This window comes from Hermetia illucens, chromosome 1 (genome assembly GCF_905115235.1).
Source record: "Hermetia illucens chromosome 1, iHerIll2.2.curated.20191125, whole genome shotgun sequence".
NCBI lineage: Eukaryota > Metazoa > Arthropoda > Insecta > Diptera > Stratiomyidae > Hermetia > Hermetia illucens.
The window spans coordinates 136,536,419-136,559,314 of NC_051849.1; the positions used below are offsets into that span (position 1 = coordinate 136,536,419).

General features: G+C 37.7%; 1 protein-coding gene across 5 annotated transcripts in view; it reads left to right on the forward strand.

The window, feature by feature from the left end:
* LOC119647202 (blastoderm-specific protein 25D) overlaps nucleotides 1–22,896 on the forward strand; it is a 60,734-nt gene that overhangs the window by 14,081 nt on the left and 23,757 nt on the right. Inside the window, exons 1-4 of one of the 5 annotated variants that reach the window (XM_038048020.1) lie at nucleotides 18,076–18,313; nucleotides 18,537–18,733; nucleotides 20,967–21,147; nucleotides 21,457–21,867. In XM_038048020.1, the coding sequence (XP_037903948.1) occupies nucleotides 18,181–18,313; nucleotides 18,537–18,733; nucleotides 20,967–21,147; nucleotides 21,457–21,867 (922 nt within the window). In that variant the 5' untranslated portion in view covers nucleotides 18,076–18,180. The other 4 variants (XM_038048021.1, XM_038048018.1, XM_038048019.1 and 1 more) reach the window with 4 other exon arrangements.

A 22,896-nucleotide genomic window follows, 5' to 3' on the forward strand; every position in this document is an offset into this window, starting at 1 on the left:
ATAAAAAAATCCCCTCCTTAGCGATATCTGTTGAAATAAAGTTAATAATATTATATTACTATAATTTTTACTAATTTTCTACGGAACCCACCTTAGTTCATTCTAGTACCAGCAATGTAGGCTATAACATGAGCATGATCCTACCCAGTTTGGTGGAAATCGCGATATATTACTAACAAAGTTGTAATAGGTCAAAGTTGTCGCTTCTTTGCAAATTTAAGAATATAAATGTCCATATCACCCGAAAGTGGATACTCTCACATTATGTATGCATATATTACGTGCCAGGTATTAATAGGGCAAATGCTCACTCAAATGTCGTTATATAAGAAGTATATACAACCTTTCATACCTCGTCCAGTTTCTGGACGGTTTCGATTGCTTTTTCCAGGGTCCCGACCTTTGACTCCGGTTTCTTTGTCGTGCCAATCTTACAAATTTGCGCACCGGAAAATGTTGTTCTTGATAACTTGACCAATCTTCCTCTCGAAAGGATTGGAGATCTCAGCAACGAGATCTAGACTGAAAAGTATTCGATTGTGATCTGAGAAAAATCTCTGGTCAGACACTCTCCAGCTCTCCACTCTAAGAATCCCATTATCGATTAGAAGATTGATATCAAAGATCTTTTCCCAACTATCGCAGTTCGCCGGGCTGGGAAAATGGAAGTTTAGTGTAGAGTGGAATACCGGCAATGTGTTATTTAGTTACGACGCAGTAGTGTTTACTGACAGATCAAAGATGGTTTGTGGAGTTGGAGGAATATTCTTGGAAAAGTAGAGTGCAGCCGGATCGTATAGTTTTTCAGGATACAGCAGTGTATTCCAAGGGGGAACACTGCCGATACTGGAGGCCTGTCAATGGTTGGGGCATGACCCGACCCCAAGTTTAACATAGACCTAACCGACAGGTTAGTCGCCATTAAGACCTTGTACTCAGTGGTGGCATCCTCTAGGCTTGTGGAACAGTACATAAAAGCGCTAAATAGTCTGGGCGATATACCAGAAGCCACGCTTCCCTGATTCCCCGGCCATAGGAATATAGAGTGGAAGAGCAGACCGACAGAATGGCCAGCCGGAGCTTCGCTCTTGACAGTTCTTTAGCCCCTGGCTTCTCGCAGAGTATTGTGGAGAGTGGAAACTATTAGCACTACTTGACAGTCGCTAAATAGCGAAGACTAACCACATATGGTAAATTAAGAAGGATCTGGGCCTTCTGAAACGGAACCTGATTACGGAAATTTTTGGGGCACGCGCGAACTCATCATCATCATCATTAGCCACATTAGTAATTTGTGGCATCAAAATAGCGCAACACAGCGTTCATTGGGCTCCTCGGGCACTTATATCTGCCTACCTATAAAGGGATAGAAGCGATCGAATTATTCATATAACTTTCTTCAAATTGTCAGATATATACAATAAACCGCCGAAATGCATACATATGCTACCATATCTGACGAAATGGCTATTCCAGAAAAAATTTCTTCGCTGTTGAATATTTGTATGCGAAATCTAAACAGTTTATTCTAGAGTAGTAACGAAACGTAAAATTAAAGAAAGTTATTTTGGTTGAGGTGCACGTTATTATAAGGAAACGAGAAACTTAGCCATGGCGATTCGTGGATTTCTCCCCGGGTTTCCGTCTAAAATCTATAGGAATAGACCTGTTTTAATAGTATTGCCAGTCATTATACTTATCCTTGGAAAATTGAGCAAGTTAATCAATTGTGTTTAACTGTGGATAAAATCCCCTTCATTTTTTCAAGGTTACTTAATGCCAAAAAAACCACTGCATTTTCGCAAGTAGAGGAACATTGATAAGTGTGATTTCGGGTCGTTTTTAACGATGTAGTTGCGTGTCAATGCAATAAAACAAATCAACATTTTCTCTGTTGCAAGTATACCCTCTCTATTATTAATTTATGTAAATTGTTTCTCATTTGCATTTCACTGGATTCTACCCAACATCGCTTTCGGAATAATTAACAAATTGCAATGGAATCTGATGCTTTAAAGAATTGGAATTAATTCACGTTGCTATTTGCCGCCGAGATCCAATGACGCAAATAAACGATACATCGAAAGACGGCTTAGTCCAAAGTGGTAGAAATAGGATGAACTAATGATACTTTGGAAATAAGCCATTGATGGAAGCAAAGAAAATCATATATTTTGTTTTATTACATCAATTTCATCGTGAGAATGGGTCTTCGCTCAAAAAGTGGCAAAATTTACATAGGGTTTTAAGCCAAACATTCACAAATTGGGCAGGCATATTATATTTCAAAGATAAATTAGTACAAAGGTGAATTTACTTCATATGGTTGTTCACATACATCTCAAAACCTAAGCAGTTTCAGTAAGTCTAAGGTAATAATTGGTTGACAGATATTCCACTGTTCACGAAATACCTGTGGAATTGAATATAATTATCAAAGCCGATTGAGGCAAGTTACTCAAGAATGACGCCACTGACGAGCTATATACGTATTCTACGAGGCTAGCTGCATTCCATCATTCGAGTATAAGGAAGTGTTATTCATTTGCGATACTTTTTGGAGTAAAATATGATTGAAATGCGTAGGCTGTAAGGTAAAAATTAAAAACAATTTCATTTAGTCTACTTGGGAGTTAAATGTAGTGAAAAGGGTATACAAAATAAATCCTGACTTCATGCTTGGATTTTACTTTACGGTCAGATAATAAAGCCAAATATCATTTACAAGTACTCCAGACACCCCTATGGCGCAACTTTCAATTGTTGGTTGGCTTATCCTTGGATCTGTGCAGTACATTTAACCCTCATTTCGCTCAAAACTTCAAGTACAAAAGTTATCCAAAATAAGAGGAGAAATAAGAAGAGCTGCCGATAACACAAAGTAATCTACCCTTCTGGATAGTGTCACATCCACTGCATCACCGTCAAATAATGGTGCATCACGATTATTGTTATCTCACACTAGATCAGCTCCCTTTTTGTCAGTTTGTATGTTAATTGAATCAGAAGAGATGAAGAATACAAGTTTGTTTTAGCCTCTCAAGCTGCAAAGTTAAACATTGTTGTCAAGAGATTCATTTCCATCTCCAAGGGCAGGAAATAACATTTCAATACTAGAAAGCGTCTTCAAATCAGAGTCACGCAACGCCAATTTCATCCGAGGACTATACTAACACTTTCAGCTACACATCAGATCAAAATTGAAGAACTCAGAATCAAACTACACGCCTTTTGATCCGAGGTAGGTAAGGCTACTATAGCAGTTCTGGTTGCATAACCTAAATTGGGATGAGAAACAGAGGATCAGTGCTAACGAGTGATAAAGGGAATAAGTGGTTCTCGAAATATCGTTATTTGCAAGAATAAATATCTACACCAACGAAAAGTTTTTTATTATTTCAAATAATTAATCGTTGGAAACATCGCATAATTACACTCAGATGATCAGTTAAGATTTTATAACTAAAAATCACATTCCACCTTTTAAATGCGTTTTTCTCGAAACTACATATTGAAAATCGGCTGCCACCATAGCCAAAACCAAGCCAACAAAATTTTTTGAAATTTTCACGACTTATTCAGGAGATATTCCTAGGGTCCGCAAATTAGGATAATTGCGATTCATTCAGTAGTTTTTTTTATTCATTAAAGAAGCCTTAAAAAAACACCAAAATTCACAAAAAAAATTTAACACAGCACCAATAATTAAATAATCCTAGTTTCCGGACTGTAGTTAAGTCTGCGCGTTAAAATGTCGTCTACTTTTTTTTTAAGGGGGTCATCCCGTGTGTCGGGTTGGAGAAATCGATTTTTTTTTTTTTGCATGAATTGTATCTATATATAGTGGAGAATATGTGGGCAAAGGGATTTTCCGATATTCCGAGTCCTTGAGAAATTACAGGGTTAAACAGGTAAGGAGTTTGCAGCCGCGGCTAGAGTACTCCATGAGAAAGAGCATCGAATCCTGTTTTACCTGTTAGTTTTTTACCTGAGCCTTATAAATTCGAACGCAGATATAAATATAAAAAGATGGAAAACCAATCAATTGTCTAAACTTATTTGCTCTTCGGAATAAAAAGGATAATCCAGTCTAGAGTAAGCACTGAAAGGCTTTCAAGCTATACTCAGTTATATTTTGTTGTAACTATTGTGCTGTTTGTATGTTCAGTGATTTTTTTAAATGGATCGTACGAAGGGAGATCGCTTGAACGTTCAACGTCATGCTCGCACTAAAAAACGAGTATTTCATGGGAATCGATAGTTATCAGAGAAGAAAAAGGACTTCGCATCAACATCAGCAAAGAAAGTTTTAGCAAGTATGAACATGGATGCTCTAATTGCGACAAGTTTTGTATATTGTATTTTGGATTTTGCTGGAGTTTTCTCCGGGATTTCTGCAAATTTCTGCAAATAATAAAAGATACGTAGTAGTAAAAAAGGAAGACGTAGGACATGTCGAGAAAAGAATGGGAACGCGGCTTAGAAATGCAAAGAATAATCACAAAGGCATTGGTGGAAAAGGGGCTGGAAAACTTACTGATAAGGACCTCACTGCATTTTCTGGGCTAGCTATTCGTTGATAGAAGGAATGAAGCAAGAAATTTGGGCAACTTTCTTCCATATATGTTCTACAGACGAAAATTCTCAGCATCAAAATTGTCCAGCAGGCGAGGACAGTTGGTGCAAATGGCGCAAAGCGGAAGCTAAAGGAGAACTGGATAGTTTTCACCACGAGAAGGCACCTTTGACTGAAGAAGTTCAAACAGTCATCAAACCAATCTACGAAGATTTCTCACGAGATGATCTCTTGAACAGATGTTTAGGAGCAGAGACCCAGAATAACAATGAGTCGTTAAATGCATTGATCTGAGCTTTCGCTCCTAAACATCTTCATTCTGGATCCAAGGTCGTAGAAATAGCCACTTTTCTGGCTGTACTTATTTTCAATGAAGGATGCAATGGCATTCTCAGAATCCAAGTGACAATGGGATGTCAAGTTGGTCACATATGTCAGGTTTATACCGACCGCCGTAATGAAGCGCGAATTTGGCGGTCCGAACGACGATCGACTGACCTCGCAAAAAGAGCCACAATTGACACCAAAGAGCAACAAGCGGCCTTACAAGACTTTTTTGAAGAAACGGAGGGTGCTTTCTATGGACCAGGTATAGCAGATTAATGGTGAGCTAAAATTTTACTGTTGATAATCACATTTAAATTTTCAAATGCGTTTTTCTCGAAACTGCATCTTGAAAATCGGCTGCCACCATAGCTCAAAATCTATCCAACGGAATTCTTTGAAATTTTCACGACTTTTTTAATACATATTTCTACGGTCCGCAAACTAGGATAATTGCAATCGGACAGGTCGTTTTTTTTTTATTCATAAAAAAGGCCGTAAAAAAACACCAAAATTCAAAAAATTAAGTTTAAAAACCCACCAAAAATTTACCTTTTAATATTTTCTAATTATCCTAGTTTGCGGACCGTGGAATATTGTCCACATTAAAATGCCGTTTAGTTTTTTTTCCTCAGCTGAACACAGCGCCCTCCAGCGTGGCAGCAGAAAAACACCTTTTTTTGGAGATGGGTGCATAAATTAACACCTATTTCGAAAATTAGCTATGAAATCAAGCTGAAAAATTTATCACATATATTAGAGATATCAATAAACATATGGTGAAAAAATCACGTTTCTATCTTTATCGAGTCCTTCAAAATAATTTTTCAAAAAAGGACAAAAAAAACGGCCTTCACACGGGATGACCCCCTTAAGACGACCGTAGCGCCTTCTAGCGTGCCAGCAGAAAAATACCTTTTTTGGAGATGGGTGTATAAATTGCTCTGTATTTCAATACGCATGCCCAAGGAATTAATAAATATATGGTCAAAAATTCGTATTTGTATCTTCATCCAGTTCTTCACAGAAAATTTCTAAAAAAAAGCGAAAAAAACCGTGTTCACACGGGATGACCCCCTTAATTATTTTAGAAACTTCAAAGTCATCATCATGGTACAACTCATGATTCACCATTGGTAGCCCTCCCGTTTAACTTTTATTATTCTCTTCACGTACCTGGGACAAGCAATATACAAGACCTTTCATACCTGAAGCGTTCAGCTTCCGGTTTCTCGACTTATTGATTCCAGCTCATGGACCGCAATACCTGTCGTTTTATCATCCTGACAGGCATGCTGGTTCGGTAACAAAAGATCTAGCTTAAAAATATTATGGGGATTAGGAGAAACTCTTCAATTAATATACCTATTAATATTAAACTTCAGAAATTGCAATGTAATTGGCCATCTTATCTAAACTAAAAACATTTAGCTTCATCTTTCCGCTTCAAATTTCATATATTCTTTTTTGAAAATAAATTTCGAAAACAATAATAAATAGTATTTGCGCAAAGAATAAGTAAAATATTCGAAGGAAGTCACTAAAATTTTTGCGTTTTTTTTTTATTTTGTTTATTCTAAGAATATTAGCGGCCAACGCCACATTTTACACACTTGGATGTAAATATCTTCCCACCTCAAAACTACAAAATGTTAATTGAGGTCAAAATTCATTGAATATGCTAATGAGTTTGCAAAAAAATACAAAAAATTAAAATGTCCAGTTGTGAGCGGGTATTGGTCATCGTGAAAAGCGAAGAGCGCTTTCGTGACCTGAATCGCTTATTACTTGGCTCGTGGAATTGTGGCGCTACAAATTCTAATGTTAGAGCAAAATACTATGGCTCGAGTGGCTGCGCATAAATTTCATCATGAGATGGCTTTTTTGGCCATAATCAATGATCAGAGTAAATGGTTTTCGATTAAAATATAAGAAGAGAAAATGAAACCTATGAAATGAATGAAATATATGGAAAGCTGCAGACGTACATTGGAATGCACCTGTCATGTACGTATGGTGGGTGTGGACTCTTTGAACAATATTTAATTGCGAATCGCATGGGGTAAATAACCTTTTATAAAAATTAGTTGAAGGTGAGCGACATTTCACTCATATCAGATTGAATATTACAAAATTTGTTTGTACCAGGAGGTAATCGAGATAATTTCCTAGTTAATTCTGGATTTTGGTTTCAAAAGGTAATTCCATTTGTATTTTTCAATTTGAAAAAAAAATAATTTATTTCTTTGATAATAAATTTTATTCTGGGGCAAGTGAAACCGTGTATAATGGGTGTGACAGCATTTGAGTCTGAGTCTTGCAATCTCTACTGCCCCATTTATACCATGTTTAGTCCAGCATCGCTGTAAAGGAGTTTCCTCCTTTCAATTAATCAATCTCCGATATATGCGTCACATGTTTTATAGTTTTTATCAGCAGGTTGACACTTATCTGGTGACTGAAATCATCTTCGGGATTTAAGATGCTTTAGTTAATCAAATCAGCCGCAGGTACAAACGCCAGTGCAAATTCATTTTTGACAAATGTGGTCGTGGTCCAACCGATAATGATGGTCATCAAAGTTCCACTCTACGATCATCATCATCAACGGCGCAACAATCGGTATCCGGTCTACTCCATCAATTCGATATCCCTAAAAGCTGTCTGGCCTACGGCCTGCCTCGTATTTTTTTTTTGTACCATAGATATTGCCCTTATAGACTTTCCAAACTGGATAATCCTCATCCATACGGATTAAGTGACCCGCCCACCGTAACCTTTTGTGTCGGATTTTATGCAAAACCTGACGGTTATGGTTCCCTCATAGATTTCGTCGTTATGTAGGCTACGGAATCGTCCATCCTCATGTAGGGGGCCAAACATTCTGCTGAGGATTCTTCTCTCGAACGCGGCCAAGAGTTTGCAATTTTTTTTTGCTAAGGACCCAAGTGTCCGAGGAATACACAAGGACTGGCAAGATCATAGTCTTGTACGGTAAGAGCTTTGACTCTATGGTAAGACGTTTCGAGCGAAACAGGTTTTGTAAGCTTAAATAGGCTCTGTTGGCAGCCACCAACGGTGCGTGCATTTCATCGTCATAGCTGTTATCGGTTGTAATTTTCGACCCTAGATAGGAAAAATTTTCAACGGTCTCAAAGTTGTAGTCTCCTATCTTCATTGTTTTCATCTGACCAGTGTGATTTGATGTTGTTCCTTCTTTTGGTTTTAGCGCTGACGTTGATACAATGTACTTCATCTTGCCTTCATTAATGTGCAGCCCCACATCTCGCGCCGCCTGCTCGATCTGGATGCAGGTAGACAGTACATCTTGGGTTATTCTTCCTATTTACATCGGCGTCGCGAATCACTTTCTCCAGGGCCAGGTTAACGAGGAATCATGATAGGACATCCCCTTGTCTTAGATCGTTGTTGATGTTGAAAGGTCTCGAGATGCTATGTATGCTATTATGCACGATGTAAATCGGAAATATGGGTACGATCAATTTATATACGTGCATATATATCCATTCGGAAATAGGCAGTTTGTTTGTTTAGGTTGATTATAATATCTATGGATGTAATATGTACGTAGGTCTTGTAGTTTGGAAAAATATGAAGGAATATGTTGGATTTATAGTTATATACGGATAGCAAAATGTGCGTTGAAGTTTCTTACATAAGATGAACACAAAACATTTATACCTGAAGGGCGAGCTTCCGGTATTTCGACTTGTTTTTTAAAGATTTTGTGTGAAACTAAATTTTATTAAAATCGTTTTATCCGTTTGTTTGTCCGTCCGTCTGTCTGCATATCACACTCATTTTCTCAGAAACGTGGGGTGTACATTATTTTTCACCGATTGTAGCCATGTAATGGTGTTAGTTTTGACAATGGTTACAAATGGAGGAGTGTGGCAGTTCAAAAGGGGTCAATTGCTGCAAAGGTCCACTCTCAGAAACTACTCAACCGAAAAATCTGAAAAAAATTATAGTGTTCCAGGCACATGGTATCTAGGCCTCAAAATACCCCCTTCATTCCGAGATCGGTTTAAATAAATTTTATAATAGTATATTACTATATTATTCAGAAATTTACTGGAAATCCTCTTTAAGTTTATATTAGAATCAAGCTTTGCAGTAATATAGGCTATAATATTCAGAATGATATTGCCATGTGGAAATCACAATTAATATAAACGAAATTATAATAGGTCAAAATTGTCGGTTCTGTACAAATTTACTGCAATCTAAGAGTTTTAAAGATCAGCATAACACTAAAGTGCATTCAACTGAGACAAATGTCCACTCATATATCTTTGCATACAAAACCTTTAATAAAGTCCGGCTTCTGGTTTTCCGACTTCATTGATAAGCGGTCGCGCGTGCCGAGCACGGAGGTGAGACTGATATCTTTTGATTTGGTTGGATATGTACTTCAATCATCGTCATTTTTAAATATACCGTCCTTGAGCCGCAATTTCTCTATGTATGGAGGGGAGTTATTCGAAATGCGGAAGTGACCGTTCAGTAGGAAACATTTAGTCAAAGAGAATGCTTGCAGAGCAATTTCCAAACTTTTTTGTAATGTATGTATTATCTCAGAAAAGCTTACTCCTATTGATGAGAAATTCGATGGAAATGCATGCAGTGAGTAAGGTAGTTTCACGACGAGTTTAAACGAGGCTACTACCATACTGTGCCTAGACCTCGAAACACCCTCCTACAGTATATTACTGTATTTATTTTACCAATTGACTGAAGAGCCCCCTTAAGATTATCTTAGAATGCAATAATATAGGCTATATTATAGAGAGTAACACTACCAAGCTTAATGGAAATCGTACTATTATTAACAAAGTTATAAATATGACAAAGTTGGATTTTTGTGCAAATTAATTGCATTCTAAGAATTTGATTGTCAATATCACACTAAAGATGTGACAAACCAAATGCATAGTCATTACGAACTAAGCACAAATTTGAACTATTTCTATATAACCTTTCATATCTGTCCCGTCCAGCTTCCAATTTGTTTAGGATAATTATGGGAATTCTGTTAGCAACTGTCGCCTTTTTAAGGTTTTGTGTAAACACAAAACCTTATTAAAATCGGTTTACTGTGTCTGTCTGTCTGTCCGTCACACGAATTTTTCTCGGAGACGGTTATAGCGATTGACACCAAATTTGGTAGAAAGGTGGGAACTGTGAACGCTCACGCATATAGTGAGTTACATTCTTTTACGACGAATTTAAGGGCGGATCCCCATACATGCAAAAGGGGGGTATAAATTTTTTTTCATCAAATATAGTCATGTGGGGTATCAAATTAAAGGTCTCGGTTAGTACTTTTCGAAGCCGGTCTTAGTTTTGACTTTCGTTGAAAAGGTGGGGAGTGCGGGGGTTTGAAAGTGGTCATTTTTTAACGATTCCGTTCTCAGGAACTACCAAACCGAAAAATCTGGAAAAAAAAGGGCGCTGCCACTATATGGTGCCTAGGCTCGGAAATACCCTCCATACCGATACCTGTTCAAATAAAGTTAATAATAGTATATTACTATAATTTTTAGTAATTGACAAGAAAGCCCTCTTAAATTCACCCTAGAATCATAAAAGTAATGTAGGCTACAGTATAAAGCATAATCCTGCAAAATTTGTTGAAAATCGCACTATTACTAACAAAGTTATATTAGGTCAAAGCTGTCGCTCCTCTGCAAATTCAAGACTATGAACGTCAATATCACTTGAAAGTGGCTATTTCCACATAATATATGCATATTTTACGTGCTACATGCTAATGGGACCAATGCGTACTCAAATCTCTTTATAAAAGAAATACACAAAACCTTTCATACCTGAAGCGTCTAGCTTCCGTTTTCCCGACTTGTTTTTGTTTTGGCTTTCAAATTGGTAGTAGGTTGCAAATTATGATTCTCAAACAAAAAACAAGTCGGGAAACCGGAAGCTAGACGCTTCAGGTATGAAAGGTTTTGTGTATTTCTTTTATAAGGAAATTTGGGTGTGCATTTGCCCCTTAAGATGTAGCACGTAAGATATGCATATATTACTATATATGTACTCTTAAATTTGCAGAGTAGCGACATTTTTGACCTAGTATAACTTTGTTAGTAATAGTGCGACGAGCCGACCCCGCTTGTGAACGGGACAAAGGCTGAAGAAAAAGAAGAAGAAGTGCGATTTTCACCAAATTTGGCAGGATTATACTCTATGCTGTAGTCTATATTGCTGCAAAATTTTGTGATTCTAGGGTGAACCTGTGGTGCGGCAGGATTCGCAGCATTCGAAATTTATTTCGAATGTTGCGAATGCGAACAAATAGATGGCGCGGAACTATCCACTTTGTAGAGCTCGCCACGGGAGTGGAAGACTAGCGAGGAAAGTGCCATGAGTTAGGGGCAGAAAGAAACACATGAAGCGAGATCCTTCTCTTCTGCATCTAACGTGTAAATAGTCGTTTGCTCTTACTGATTCATTAAAATTAATAAATCCTAATTATTACATCTATCGAGTATTGATTGTAAAAACCTAGTCTATGTTCCGGTGTACTTAAAAATTGTGGTTTGCAAAGAAATGGACTATTTTAGTTAAAAACCTAAGGGGGGTTTTCCTGCCAATTACTAAAAATTATAGTAATGTACTATTATTAACTTTATTTGAATAGGTATCGGTATGGCGGGTATTTCAGAACCTAGACACCACATAGTGGCGCCCTGATTTTTTTTATGATTTTTCGGTAGGGTAGTTTCTGAGAATGACTTCGTTAAAATAATGGTCACTTTCAGCCCCCCGCACTCCCCACCTTTTCAACAAATGCCAAAACTAAGAACGGTTTCGAAAAGTACTAACTGAGACCTTTAATTTGATACCCCACATGACTATATTTGATAAAAAAAAATGTACACCTCCCTTTTGCATGTATGGGGACCCCCCCTTAAATTCGACGTAAAAGGATGTAACTCACTATATGCGTGAGCGTTCACAGTTCCCACCTTTCAACCAAATTTGGTGCCAGTCGCTACAACGGTCTCCGAGAAAAATGTGTGTGACGGACAGACAGACAGTAAACCGATTTTAATAAGGTTTTGTGTTTACACAAAACCTTAAAAAACAATACAAAAGCAAACTGAAAAATTTCAAATTGATTTTTTTTTATCTACCAACCACATCTATGCAAACAAAAACAGAATGAAAATCAACTGTGTATCTTCTACTCTGTATAGTTGGATGTTCATGGGGCAACTTGTGGCAGGATGTGGCTTCCTATTGTGTTATCAAATATGTGCCGAGCTTGATTGTTAATAAATTTAATAATCTTTATTATTTATATATGGCGTTCCATTTCGAGAACAGATTCAGAGATTAATATGAGGCAAATGACTGTTCTTCGACCCGAATATTATTTAGATTTGGAAGTTTGGATAGTTGCAACTCCATGTGCATCGACGCTACATAACAACTCGAATAAGAAAAAATAGAATTGGGCACAGGAATTTGATTAGGTTTTCAATAATTTGACAGATTTTCGTTTTTGGATTTTAATCCAAAAGTTCTGACATAACAATTCCAACGATAAGCATGCCTCCACCCCTAAAGGGAAACGAGAATATTCTGGAAGTGTGCTATTGAAATGTTCTTTAAGGAGTCAACCCCACTTGCAACTTTGAAAAAAAAATTTTTTTTTTTTGTTTTTTTCTTTTTTTAATATATTTATCTTAGAATACGTCCTTAGAATTACAAGTGGATCCGAATAAAATTATTAGAATCGAGTCAACGTCTGTCTGTCACACCCGATTTATTCGGAACCGGCTAGACCGATTGTCACGAAAATTGGTGAGAGCGCGTGGTCTGTTGTTCTCTTTACATATAGTAAGTGGTGCTATTTTGTATTGAGTTTAAGGGGTAGCTCCGCATACATGTGGATGGAAAGTGCAAAATTTCTTTTCATAAAATGTGATCATCTGGAGTATCAAATGAAAGGGCTAGTATCTTTCGAAGCTGGTCCCACATTTGACATCGAATGAAACGTAGGGGAAGGAGGGCTTATAATATGACCCTGAAAATATAACAGATCTCGTTCTCAGAACCTATTCAACCGAAAAATCTGAAAAAAGTCAAAATGATGCATAGAAAGTTTCTCACATAAGATGCACACAAAACCTTTATACCCGAAGCGCCAGCTTCCGATATTCCGAATTGTTTTTAGTGAAAAATTGAACCATGAATTTTGTCCGCTATTTTTTTAAAAATGGATATTTTTTCAATTCTTAGAGCAAACATTAGTTTTTACTGTTATTAGCTAAATTCATCGGCATATTTGTTGCTCAGCTGATCCAGTTCGCCACAATTTTGGTCACCGCAAAAGATAAGAGTAAAAATACATTATTTTTGACGACCATTTGTAACACAATCGTATAGTATTTTTCAATAAAAATATTGTTGAAATTTGTTAAATGTATGCACTCTAAGACGATATTATTAAAAAAACCATTGGTAATTTTCTGAAAAAATCGTGAAAAGGAGTTATCCCTTAACTACATCATCATCATTTTTCTTCTCTTAGAAACATCTACAGGGCTTTCCCTTTTGAAAAAAATAACAAAATACCCCAGCACTGAAGAAGGGAACAATTTCTCCCGAAATATCGATGGTTTCATCCTAGAACTACAAAATTTGGCAATGGTATAGAGGATGATATAAGGCATAACTTTGGGAAGTTTGAATGAAATCCAACTATTATTAACAAAGCTATTTTGCATTTCACGAAAATTTATTGCACTCTAAGAGGTGTTTGATTTCATCATCATATAAAGTGAAGTTATATGAAAAAGAAGACGAGGCAGACCCTGCCTGGGATGGAACGATGGCGTACGCTAGGACTCCAGACACCTTTTAGGGATATCGAAGTGGTTGACCTCGACACAAAACCATGCACGAGGAGTTCCTCACATAATATGAATACAAACACAATTGATCGTTTAGACGGTCATGTTATCGCTCATAAATTTCGTCGTTATGTAGGCTACGGAATCGTCCATCCTCATGTAAGGGGTCAAAAATTCTTCGGAGTATTCTTCTCTCGAACGCGGCCAATAGTTCGCAATTTTTCTCCGAGGAATATATGACTGGCAAGATCATTGTCTTGTACAGTAAGAGCTTACCATAGACGTTTCGAGCGGAACAGTTTTTGTAAGCTGAAATAGGCTCTGTTGGTTGCCAACAACCGTGCGCGGATTTCATCGTCGTAGCTGTTATCGGTCGTGATTTTCGACCCTAGATAAGAGAATTATCGGTCTCAAAGTTGTATTCTCCTATCTTTATTCTTCCTGTTTGACCAGTGCGGTTTGATGTTGTTGGTTGGTTGGTTTTTCGTGCTGACGTTGCCACCAAATACTTTGTCTTGCCTTCAATGATGTGCAGCCCAAGATCTCGCGCCGCCTACTCGATCTGGATGAAGGCAGTTTGTACGTCTAAACGTACGTCTTCACCTCGCGGTAATTGGAAAAGATGATATTGTCGCGCGCATAGCTTGCTACGATCATATTTGCAATGAGAACATTCACAACCGATGTGATATCGCACCCATCGTGGAAATTGCCAGAGACGTGTCTCCAATGTTGTGGTCACGTAAACAGTGCTAGGTAAGATGGACTTGACAGCCCAAGGCGATGAGAAATGACCCAAAGGCCAACCGAAAGAACAATGGATTTCAATACTGAACGGGATGAACACCGAAGATCAACTAACATAAAAGGAAAAAAAAGTAGGAGGAAATAATAAAAAGAAAAATAATAAAGAGGGAAAAAGAAGCAGAAAATACAAAGGAATCAAAGTATTATCATCATCAACGGCGCAACAACGGGTATCCGGTCGAGGCCTGCCTTACTAAGAAACTCCAGACATCCCGGTTTTGCACCTAAGTGCACTAATGTAATGTGATATAATGAAAGAACATGTAAAATGAAATCGAAAAACTCAGAATTCAAGGAATGAGGAACATTCTTTCATAACACCCTAATGTTGAGCATAAGAGTGATTACTAAATACTTACAAAGGTAATAAGGAACAACGAATTTTTCTGCAATCTTTTTGAAATTATTTTTTTAACTAAATTCGACAATTATGAAACAATAGACACTTGAAAATTATATATATAAATAATAAAAATAATCACTGGCTTGAAGTATGTTGTCAGACCTTAATGGTGCACTATAGGATTTACGATACACTCGTAGGACTGTAGGAGGCAATATGGTCAGTATTGAACAGGTTGAAAGGTTGTGACCCTGTGCATTTTTTTATGAACTGTAGAATAAATAGGGGTAGATATAATCTCTTACTGATTTCAAATGAAGGAAAATAATTCATTAACAACACTAATTTTAAAATAATACAGAGCCATCCATGGACGTTAGTATAAACTTGGCACATATCTTAAGTTCGTATAATTGACGCTGCTGCCGGTCAAATTTTGACAGCAAATTTAACCATCTTAAGCCAAATGAGCGTAAGCTCTATAGGTGTTTTAAGTTCAACATAGCGCTAATGCCTCGGACAACATCGGATGTACAAATTGTTTGACACCTTTGATGCTCTGCACTTCAAGTGTTTGGTGATCTGTCAAACGAGAACGTTAATTTTGTTGATTTTTACCTTCAGTCCGGTTCCCCTTGCCTCCTTTTCCAAATCCGAAAGCTTTTTATTGGGTTTGAGATGTATCAGCGATCGAGATGCTTGCGGGAAAATTATACAGGGTGCGGCAGCATAACTTCCTTTTTTGAAAACTCAATAAAAACCATTGTATGCATCGGAAAATATTTATTTATTTTTTATAATGTAGGTACATGTCTAAAGTTTTTATTTACATTGTTTTGAAGATCAAATCTGTTAGGTGACGTCCCCCATTCTCCATACATTGCGTAAACCGATTTCTGGCGTTTGTCATGACTCTTGTTAGCATAGCAGGTGTTATGTTGGCAATTTCTTCAAATCTTGTAGGCTTCTTGGACGGTTCACATAAACACGGGATTTCAAAAAACCCCATAGAAAAAAATCACAAGGGGACAGATCGGGAGAGTGTGCCGGCCATTCCAAATCGCCTCTAATTGAGATAAGGCGCTCTGGAAAGTGTTCCCTCAAAACAGCTATCGATGCTCTTGAAGTGTGTGCTGTTGCACCGTCTTGTTGGAACCAAGTGTCCCCCAAATCGAAATTTTCTAGCCGTGGGAAAAAAAATTCTGTAGCATGTTTACATACCGGTCCGAATTCACTGTCACTGGAACCTCATTTTCCCCAAAAAACCAGGGACCAATAATTCCAGCTGAGTAAATTGCACACCACACTGTGACTTTGGGTGAATGCAAAGGCTTTTGATGCAATTCTCGAGGGTTGGTGTCAGCCCAGTAGCGCATGTTTTGTTTGTTAACCGACACACACAAATGAAAATGGGCTTCATCGCTAAAAAAAACAGTAGCATCCTCGGGAACGACATCAAGAAGAAGCTCACACGCGTTCATCCGAGAATTGAAGTCACGTTCTGAAAGTTCATGCACTATCGCCATCTTATGAAAATGAAGATCATCACGAAGAATTCTTCTCACAGAACGATCGGATAGTTCAAGGGCAGATGCGTGTTTGCACGCAGAGCGCCGTGGCGATCGCAACATTGACGCTCTCACTGCTTCAATGTTCTCAGGTGATCTAACGGGCCGAGGGACTCCAGTTCTTCCTTTTGTCGCACTTGCAGTTTGTCTGAATGTAATGACCCATATAACAATTGATTTGCGGTCTGGGACGGGAGCCAACGGGGCTAAATTAAATTGATTCCGAAATGCACGCTGTGTTGCAATAACCGAACATCCGCTTGAAAAGTAAACCTCAACGACAAAGGCACGCTCCTCACTATTCCAACGCATGATGGCGACTGAACCGTGTCGGGACAAAACTTTACAGTATCCCCTCTTGAACGAGACTACTAGCACTCCGCTATGACATCAACTAACTGAGAGGCGCGCATTTTAAAAAACCTGTATGACAAGCACAAGGCAACATAAAAGACGTGTGCGGCATCGAAAACAAGTATCGGCGACAGAATGAAATCCTATCAAAATCATGCATTACTTTGATAATAGCTTTTAACTTCTCTGGAATGCATAAAGCACCACTGATACACTCTCTGTTGTCCCCGTTGGAATTGATGAAAAGCAGGTGGAGCGAGAGTGTATCACCGAACTGAACTGCAGTTGTCAGTTTAGTTCGCAAATTTAAGGCGATCAGCTAGTGGTGAATATATCCACAGCAACAGGTGATCCTACATGCCCCTCATCAATCCTGCAGTAAGACAAAATATTACAGAGGACCCGAATTTAACGATATGACAATGTTCTTAACAATTCAATCAGGCTACAAGAGAACTGTGGCAAATTTTGTGGAAGGGTTGGGCTTTAGAGACTTAAAAGGTACAGCTAATAAAGGAACTAAAACCAGTAGATAATGTAAAAACGTCGCAGATTTGCTGCTCGGATGATTGATCAATGTGCACGAGAACAATAGATTCTTTGGAAATTAAATATAATGGATGTCATGAAAAGGTAACATGAGCTGGCTAAGATCATATTGTTTAATACCGTTGGAGGGCTATAGGAAAGGTAAAACTACCGAACTTTCGGTAATAGTTCGAAGTCTGCAAACATGATTTTGACAGACATTTGCCAACATGTTCCAATAAAGAATTATAGAATTTCCGTATTGAATATGTACACACAACATCAAACACAACTTTATAACCAGTAATGAATCATTCAAGGTTATTCAGAAATACTTTTTACGATGTAATTGATTGCACCGATTTTACGCATTGGTGCAAAGTATCGATGCCTTCGAAATCGTATGCATGTTTCACCCCTTTGCACGAGGGAGGTAAGTGTATGCACGTTTTGACCTTACTTTCGATGTAATGACTTGTAAAAATAGGCATCATTCAGACTTAATTCAAGAATTTTAAACAGACGCGAAGAATATCTGAACACCGCGCCTATCGCTAATCAATATCTCCAACTGATAATATGCGCTGGCATATGCTGTGTATAAATCGTTCGTCCGAAAAGCCAGCCGGAGAAATGCACATTAGTCATCTCCCAAAATAGACATTCACGTTTTCATAATAGACTCAGTCTATGCATTCGGCAGTCGGGCTTTTTGGGTGCTTATGTATTCCATTGTGTGTCCTTTTTCGCTGATTATCCTTTAAATAGTTTATCAAAAACATGCTCGTACATGTCGGAAAATATTCCTACCTAGACGCTCATTATGATCTGGTTTATTCTCACTTGGAAGACGTACGCGCAACGTTAATCTGCTCAGATCATCCCACAGAATCATCCGCCTGCATGGAGCTAAGTTAGTAGTCGATGTTGATTTTTTGTGACGCGAAGATACTCTCCTCGACAGACAATATGGGACTTGGCGAATTGAGTTCGCCAGAGCGTGGTAATCAAAAAAGTAGCGTTGATTATCTTGATGATTTGATTATTCATTTCGGTTGGTTTTGTTGTGCTTTGATTCCACATTGTCTTATTCTCCTATGATCTCTTGTGTGACGAATTCTTTTTGTATATTTCAGAAAAAACACTAGTTTTCCATGAAGAAGAGTATTTACATGGTGCACCGGATTCGCCGGGTCGTGAAATATCACCAAAACTTGTCATGGGGACAAAAAAATACGGACGTCGTTCGAGACCACAATCACTTGTTTCGGACTCCTCCCTGACGGATTCCGATACGGAAACAATAGCCGTTGTACCTAATATGAATAGCAAGGTAATTTTGATATTTCCTTCGTCACTCATTTTTTTATTTCCAGCTTCCGAAGTTATCCAAAACCTGATCTTTTTCACGACCAGGTTTAAACCGTTCAATATTGATCTCTGAGTTGATCTGTAACGTAAATATTTTTGTGTCGAGAGTTTCCCTATCAATATGCGCTTGTGTTAGTTTGTTTACATTTGCAAATGTACACAGTCTATTCAATGTTGAATACTTCACGTGAATGAATTTTCATTGACTCGGTTATTAAGTGAATTTATAATTTATTTATGGAATTTGAGTCTCAGGAAATAGAATTCGTAGTCCTATATGTAAATGATAACTCAACGATTGAGTAAGGAAGCTTCATTAGATAACAATTTAGATTTATGCAAGCTATTCTCGTATTTGTCAATGTTTATCCGAAGCTACCTCCCTATATTTAATATTTTAAAATTTGGAACAAAAAGAAAACCTAAACCAGGATAGTATTTCACTGGTAATGATATGAGAGATCCAAAACTACTTTTCCATTAAAAAATTTTGGGGTTTTCTAACCTATATGTTCATTAAATCAAGTTTGACTACTTCAAAGGCTACTGTGCTTTTCCTCTTGACAAATGTAGGATCTGCATCTTTGAAGGTCTTCTTATTGTAGCTGGCGTCGTATTTTTAATTGCTTCTATGCTTCAAAAGTAATCAAAGTAATTAATATCGCAATCCAATATCAACAAGGATTTTCAAATTTCGTGACCCGACATCGTTATGTCATTCGTCCCCCGTTCTTCATTTATTTTCTTTCTCAAAACTACTCTTGTACTGATTTTCCTTATTGTACACGTTAAGTAGTGGAAGTGTTTTTTTGATCGCAGAAGGGACAAAACCTGCCTCTCTGGTTTTGGAAGATAAACATCAACATTAAAAAAGGGAGGAACTTATATAGTTGCCAAAACGCATCAGTAACATCTATGCGCCATCGCTATTGGTTCCTGCTAATGCGCTTCAATTCCTTCCGCGATGTCCCGAGAAGTTTGCTTTCCCCCACTGTTCTGCGCAACGTAGTTCTAAGACCGCTCACTCGTCGCCCATCCTAGCATAGCTGGTTCTATTACATGGGATAACCCATAATGTAGTTGTAGCCCTATTACAATGCGTATTTAACCATTGCCACTTCCGCCTTCTAATAAACATGTTCACCGATATCTGATCGGTACGTCGACAAACTTCCTTATTTGTTATTATCTTAGGTCAGAATGCGCCGATTGCAAGAGTTAGATATGAATTGATGAAAAGCTTGGAGCTTTTGCGTAACAGTCATTGCCACTTTTCATATACTACTCCCTTATAATAGTACAGAGAGAGTCAATAAGCACCGACTTAAATCTTCTTTAAGTACCCTGATGACATAACGTAAAGATGAATTGATGAAAACTTATAACTTTTACGTAACGATTGCGATTTCCATTTACTGCTCTCATTTCGACGAGAGAATTGACGCCTTTGACCTTTTATTTCAACCTTTCAAAAAATACAATTTCTGGGAACCGTAAACGATGTCGCTTCCATTTCGGAAACATCGACTTTATTTGAGCATTTCAGATTCAGTACTTGCCGAGAACTCTGCACTCCGCCTCCTCTCCAGTTCTTCGGAATGTAGTTCTAGGGCAACCCACTCGTGGGCTACCCTGAGAAAGAGTTCCATTGCATGGCATAGTATTCGTTACCCTTTCTTAAATTATAACCTTCCACTTTAACTTCCGCCCTCTAATCAACACATCCACCGGTAACAGGCCCGAACCCGACTTAGATTATCATTCGTTTCGGTTGCCATGGTTAAATCCAAGGCACCTACATGAGGAGCCCAGGAGATTCGGTTCAATTTATACGAGAACGTCTTTACGTTCAGCAGAAATCAATGCAACTATGACATCATATACTCTCCACTGCAACAACAAACGCACTATTCAAGCCTTCATCCATTGGGATATTCAAAACTTTGAAGCAGCACAGTTTTGTTGCGAAATCGTCTCCTTTAGGTCATTTTCATATATCTGCTACATGCACACACTTTTTAATACAATAGGTCGGAGGGGATCTTCCAACGTTTGATCAATGGCAGTTAAGTTATACGAAATTCCTCAAAAGTTCGATTCAAGAAATTTTATTGCACTTAAATATATTAATATGGTTGTAAATTTATTTAATTTCCGTAAAATGAAACAAAATGATGGGTTCCATTTTCCAACAGGTGCAAAGGTCGTCATCCCAGAGTGAAATCCACGGGATTGCTAGACGTCGACCGACAAGTGGAAGCAAACTGAAACGCTGCGCGTCCTTACCAGCTCAAAAACGGAGGACGCGTGAACAAATGCAGAAGCAGCAGGAGTCAATAGCGAAAAATCAGTTGGCTAGCAGTGTCGAGTCATTAGGTAAACTCAAAACTATACCATTTTTACTTTCGATTGTTGCATTTCTAGTTTAGTTGGTTGTTTCTCTGCAACATTTCTTTGCATAAGGGCTTAAAATTATTTGTTTTTAGAATAGAACTAACACAGCTCTCAGTACACCGCCCTTTTGAGCTCTTCTCCATCCCTACTGACCAAATTCATTGTCACTTCATGAACTCATTACTAAATTTGCATATTGACTAAAGAAATCTAGAATAAAAGAATACATTTCTTTTTCTTGATCGATTTTAGTTTTTTCTTTTTGCATTTTTACTAATCGCATTATCGTAGGAAATTTAGATTTTGAAAATCTCTCACACACTCTGTTTGAAATCTGGACGAAATATTGCAATGAGTTGGGAACAGATCTCCTCAATCGTAATGAACTAGCCACGGTTTGTGAGCGTGTTGGATTGAACAAAGTGGCAGACAAAGTAGCCGAGGAGGTTTTTGAGAAATTGAATTTTGGCCCAAATGAGAAAATCAGTTTTGATGAGTTCATTGGATTAATACAAAGTGATGCTGATGGTGGCATTGGTGGTGGTGGTAGCGGTGGCAGCAATAATTTTACTACTACTCCAGGTCCAACCATCGATCGTCATTTTACCATTATGGATTCCACAGCAATTATACTTAGAGGTGATTTGTGCAACCGAAAGGATTCTACTCCCACGGCTGATAAAGATTTGCATGCAAATAAAGGTTTGTTTTTACTTTAATTAGATATTAGTTGGATTTTAGTTTTGTGCTTGTTTTTCTAATTGTGTTGAAGTGAAGTGCTCCAAAATCACTTCGTGTGGGTTTCTAACCCTGAGAAAATCTGAATTATTTTGAACACCGATTCTAAACATTAACTTTGAACTTCTTTTTCAAATGCTGCATGGACTGTTCCAATTCAGATTTTGTCGGGTGTTAGGCGTAGTTCATTCATAGGCCACAACTTACAAAACACTAGGATTAGTAAATATCCATTAGTTATCCCATTTCATATTTGAATACATGCTTCAGATGCTTGAAATGCCATTTGTTAAATATGGGCCTAATAGCGCTTTTGCTGCTCGCTGGAATTCATTCTCATCTTGAAAATAGTCTAAATTCTCTCATATCTTCAATAACCTTATGGAACGCTTTGTTAAGTATCTTAGATAAGATGTAAATCGAGTACTCACCTATACATACTAATAATTGGACTGTAAAATGAGTAACAAATGCAGACTGCAAATGTGTTGTTGAAAAAATTTGCGAACAAATATGAAGAAGGTATTTCTTATCTTACTACATTTCCAACATTTGAGATCATGTCTTTCGCACCTATTTTAGTTGATCAGCAGTCCAGTATCAAATAGGCGCATTGGAGCTCAGTTTCATTATTCCGTCCAATTTTAGTAGACTTAAAATCTGTGTATATGTTGATATTAGTGATGTACATGACAATGCGCTTGCAATGCTTTGTAAAACATAAACTAAACAAATGGAAAGCTAATCGGGAAGATAGTGCGGATAGTGAGTTATCAAACCTATTTGTTAATTTGAGTCACGATACAAAAAAATAACTCTAATATGATGGGCGGTGTACCAGTCATAATACCACACTGTTTAAAAAAGTGAAACATTCACTTCGTCCACCAGTTTATGCCGCGAATTGGTTCAACAAACACGAGTCGCGCAGAATATGCTCAGTTACCGTAGGTCAAGACCTTGGAGGTGACATAAGAGATAAAATAATTTACT